General features: G+C 44.2%; 1 protein-coding gene across 1 annotated transcript in view; it reads right to left on the bottom strand.

Moving 5' to 3' along the window:
• Nucleotides 1-3,162, bottom strand: part of ZC3H7B (zinc finger CCCH-type containing 7B) — a 36,158-nt gene that overhangs the window by 30,966 nt on the left and 2,030 nt on the right. The window contains exons 2-4 of the mRNA XM_010190306.1: nt 2,341-2,374; nt 1,766-1,963; nt 725-883 (exon numbers count right to left, since the gene is read on the bottom strand). Coding sequence (XP_010188608.1) covers nt 725-883; nt 1,766-1,963; nt 2,341-2,374 — 391 coding nt within the window. The remainder of the gene's footprint in view (nt 1-724; nt 884-1,765; nt 1,964-2,340; nt 2,375-3,162) is intronic.

Here is a 3,162-nt window from a genome sequence, read left to right as displayed (position 1 = left end):
TTCCCTACAGGTTCATTCTTGCCCTTTCAACCCTTCACTACTCTCTGGTTCTTCCAGCCCACTGGAACCAAATCTAGCAGACAACCAATGCTCACTGGAATCTATCTAATCACAGTCTGGTTTCCTGTTCAATATTTGGCCTAAAAGGACACTCAACAAGAGCACTGTGAGGAAAGTATCTAAGGCCTAGTACATGCAGATAGTCCCCTCTGAATGCAAAAATTTGCAGATCTGTGAACATAAAAATAACTATGATGTGACGTCAGGGACACTTCCACACGTCCCTCAAAATAAAAAGCTTTATTAGCTTGCCTTAGTAATCAGTAAGAAAAACATAAGACATTTATATCTAAAACAGGAAAAGTATACATGTTTTCCTTCCAGTGCTCCAGTTCCCATTTGTCCTATGCTCCTAGTTGCTCCCAGAAGACATATAAAAACAGCTAATTAAAATAATCTCATGGCCTTAGTTCACATTTCGTTAGGGTAGTGTTTTGCTCTTCCTAAACAGGCCACCAAGCCTGCTGTCACTAACTCGTGTCTCTGGCTGGCACTGTCTGTAGAGGGTGACCTGGACTGAAGAAACATGGGAGGTCAAACACCTTCAAGTCAGAGAGACAGAATTTCTGTGCATAAGCTTCCTCCGGCCCCACACTAAGCATGTTACAGAGGAGGGAGGTGCCAAGCCACAGAAATCAAGCTGAGTTGTACGTCAAAAACTTACATGTGGGAGAGACAGCAAGCATCGGCTATTGCACTCATATGCTTCTTTGTGTCTTCCAAGTTCATTTAGGGAGCGGGCTTTCCGGAAGAGTGCTCGGATGTTTTCCTTGTCAAGACTTAAAGCTTTCTCACTGTCTTCCAGTGCCTTCTCATACAACCCCTGCATGGAAGAGACCACCTCGAGTTCAGCTGAGGAACATCAGACTAACCCCTCACTTCAAAACTTTTGATCTCTCAGCAGAACACAGGTATATAAAAGGCAGTTGGAAATACACGTATCACCTCATATAAAGATCAGCTTACAAACACACAAATACAGTAACAGAACATTTCGTTAAGTCTTGAAAACTCAAAACACTTCAAAGTCTGTGAATGCCAGAATTAAGGTTGCTTGAGCAACCTACCTTGTCTCCCCCTCTACTTTGGGCATGTTACATTTGACAGTCTTTAATTATGCGACTGCTTGCTAATTTTTTTCATAGGACTCAGCCTCATTCTGAACAGGATGGACCTGCTCTGGGGTTGTGCTATAAAGGAAACCTGTTGGATTCCTTAGGAAAATGGGAGCATGTAGCCTTTTGGAGCCCAAGTATTTCAGAATAATTTCTGTGCGTGTGTGAAATTGTGTTTCTCTGTGTCTTTGTCCCACCAAGACCCAGAGCCTTCTCATTGTCTTCTGCTGCCTCACTTGAAGAAGCAGGAACCTCCAGAGCAATACTCAAACAGTACTCCAGAGAAATACTCAGTCAGTACTGGAAGGCACTGGCTCTTCCCAATCTCCAGGTTGTACTAACTCCTCACCAAGATGGACCAGAATTGCATGGACCAGGCTTGGCCCCTTCTCCTTCACATCTTTCCTATGGTCTTGCAAGACAGTGAGAAGATATCAGAGGTTTCTGTGTGTCATCATCTCCTCCAGTGTTGGAGAAGGGAGAGGACAAAATCAACTGAACCCCCTTTTTGACATCTTTTTTTCAATTGCATGGCACTGCAACCACGACGTCCTCTCTGGCCCCTGGGGATGACCTGGGAAGGTGCTCACCATGGCAAAGTAGCAGGCAGCTCGGTTGACGTGCAGCTTGCACAGGAGTTCCTTTGGGATGGTCACCTCGTCGGAGGCCGCATAATCAGCCACGTTCAGCCCTTCTACGTACTGTACCAGTGAAAGCTTGAAATCCTTCTCTCGAAACAAATCGTTGCCTTCTGCAAACAGGTTTTTCACCAGCTTCTGCAAAAAGGCCTAGGCAGCAGGGAGAGAGCAAACAGACCAAAGTGGATAATCAAGAGAGAGGAGAAGTTTCCCAATTTTCCATTCTTTTCCATACATTTTCTCAAACTTTCTGCCCACTAAGACTCTCCTGCCTCTCCACCCTCCTGTAAAACATCAGTCTTTTGGTAGAAGAGAAATAATGCAGCCAAATCTCCTTCCTTCTTGAACAATCAAGTGTTTTCTCCTTTTCTCTGAAAGTTGTCTGACAGAAACTTAAACCTATGAGTTACAAATTGTAACAGATCATCCTATGCTCTTCACTTCTGCTATGTAAAGTAATGGCTGTGCAACAAACAAATCACGCTAACCAAAGAGTTCCCAACTTCAGAAAACACATTTTTAATTACCTCATAATCTTCTTGGCTTAGGGGTAATGTGGACCTGAAAAACATGAGGAGAAAACACTCATAAAGCAGGCATCCATGCAAACAAGATTTTGCATAATGAAAAAAAACATCTTTCTGGTTGTGCTGATGATCTCAGTGAGTTATGGAACATTTTATTACTCAAAGGCAGCTGGGGTGAAGACAACACAATTAGGGAGCACTACGTTCAGTGATGGCCGCAGTAGTGTAAAGAGACAGCCAGGTCCACAGGGATTTCAGACTAGAGGAATCTTACTCTCAGCTATTTTCTGCACATACACAATCCCCTATAACGTACCTTCAGATAGCCACCTAAAAGAAAACATCTTTGAGAAAGTCCCATGAGAGACTGTAATAGAGAATACAAGTGTATTTTACATGCATCTGGCTCTAATCAGAAGCACCAGACTGGTACTCCAGGATCTTCTCAAATCCTGCGTGACTGAAGATACACAACAATAAAGGCAATCGCTTTCCTCTGCCTTAACTTACCCACACATCTTCAGGCCTACACCACTAAAGGAAGGGAGAAAACAATGCAGGTCTGGGGGGCCATTTAACTCCAGCTGCCTTGGCCAAGGCTGCCAGGCTGTGCCACAAAACTGGCAGGACTTGTGTGGATAACACCTACTCTGCAACAGCACTGAGACCTAGAATCACAGAATCACAGAATCGCTCGGTTGGAAAAGACCTCTCAGATCATCATGTCCAACCGTTCCTGTCTACCCACTAAACCATATCCTTAAGTACCTCATCTACCTGCTCCTTAAACACATCCAGGGATGGTGACTCCACCACCTCCCT

This window comes from Mesitornis unicolor, unplaced genomic scaffold, assembly GCF_000695765.1.
Source record: "Mesitornis unicolor isolate BGI_N332 unplaced genomic scaffold, ASM69576v1 scaffold43938, whole genome shotgun sequence".
Classification (NCBI taxonomy): domain Eukaryota; kingdom Metazoa; phylum Chordata; class Aves; order Mesitornithiformes; family Mesitornithidae; genus Mesitornis; species Mesitornis unicolor.
The sequence above is the reverse complement of the archived record's forward strand: the minus strand, read 5'-3'. Positions and strand labels throughout refer to the sequence as shown.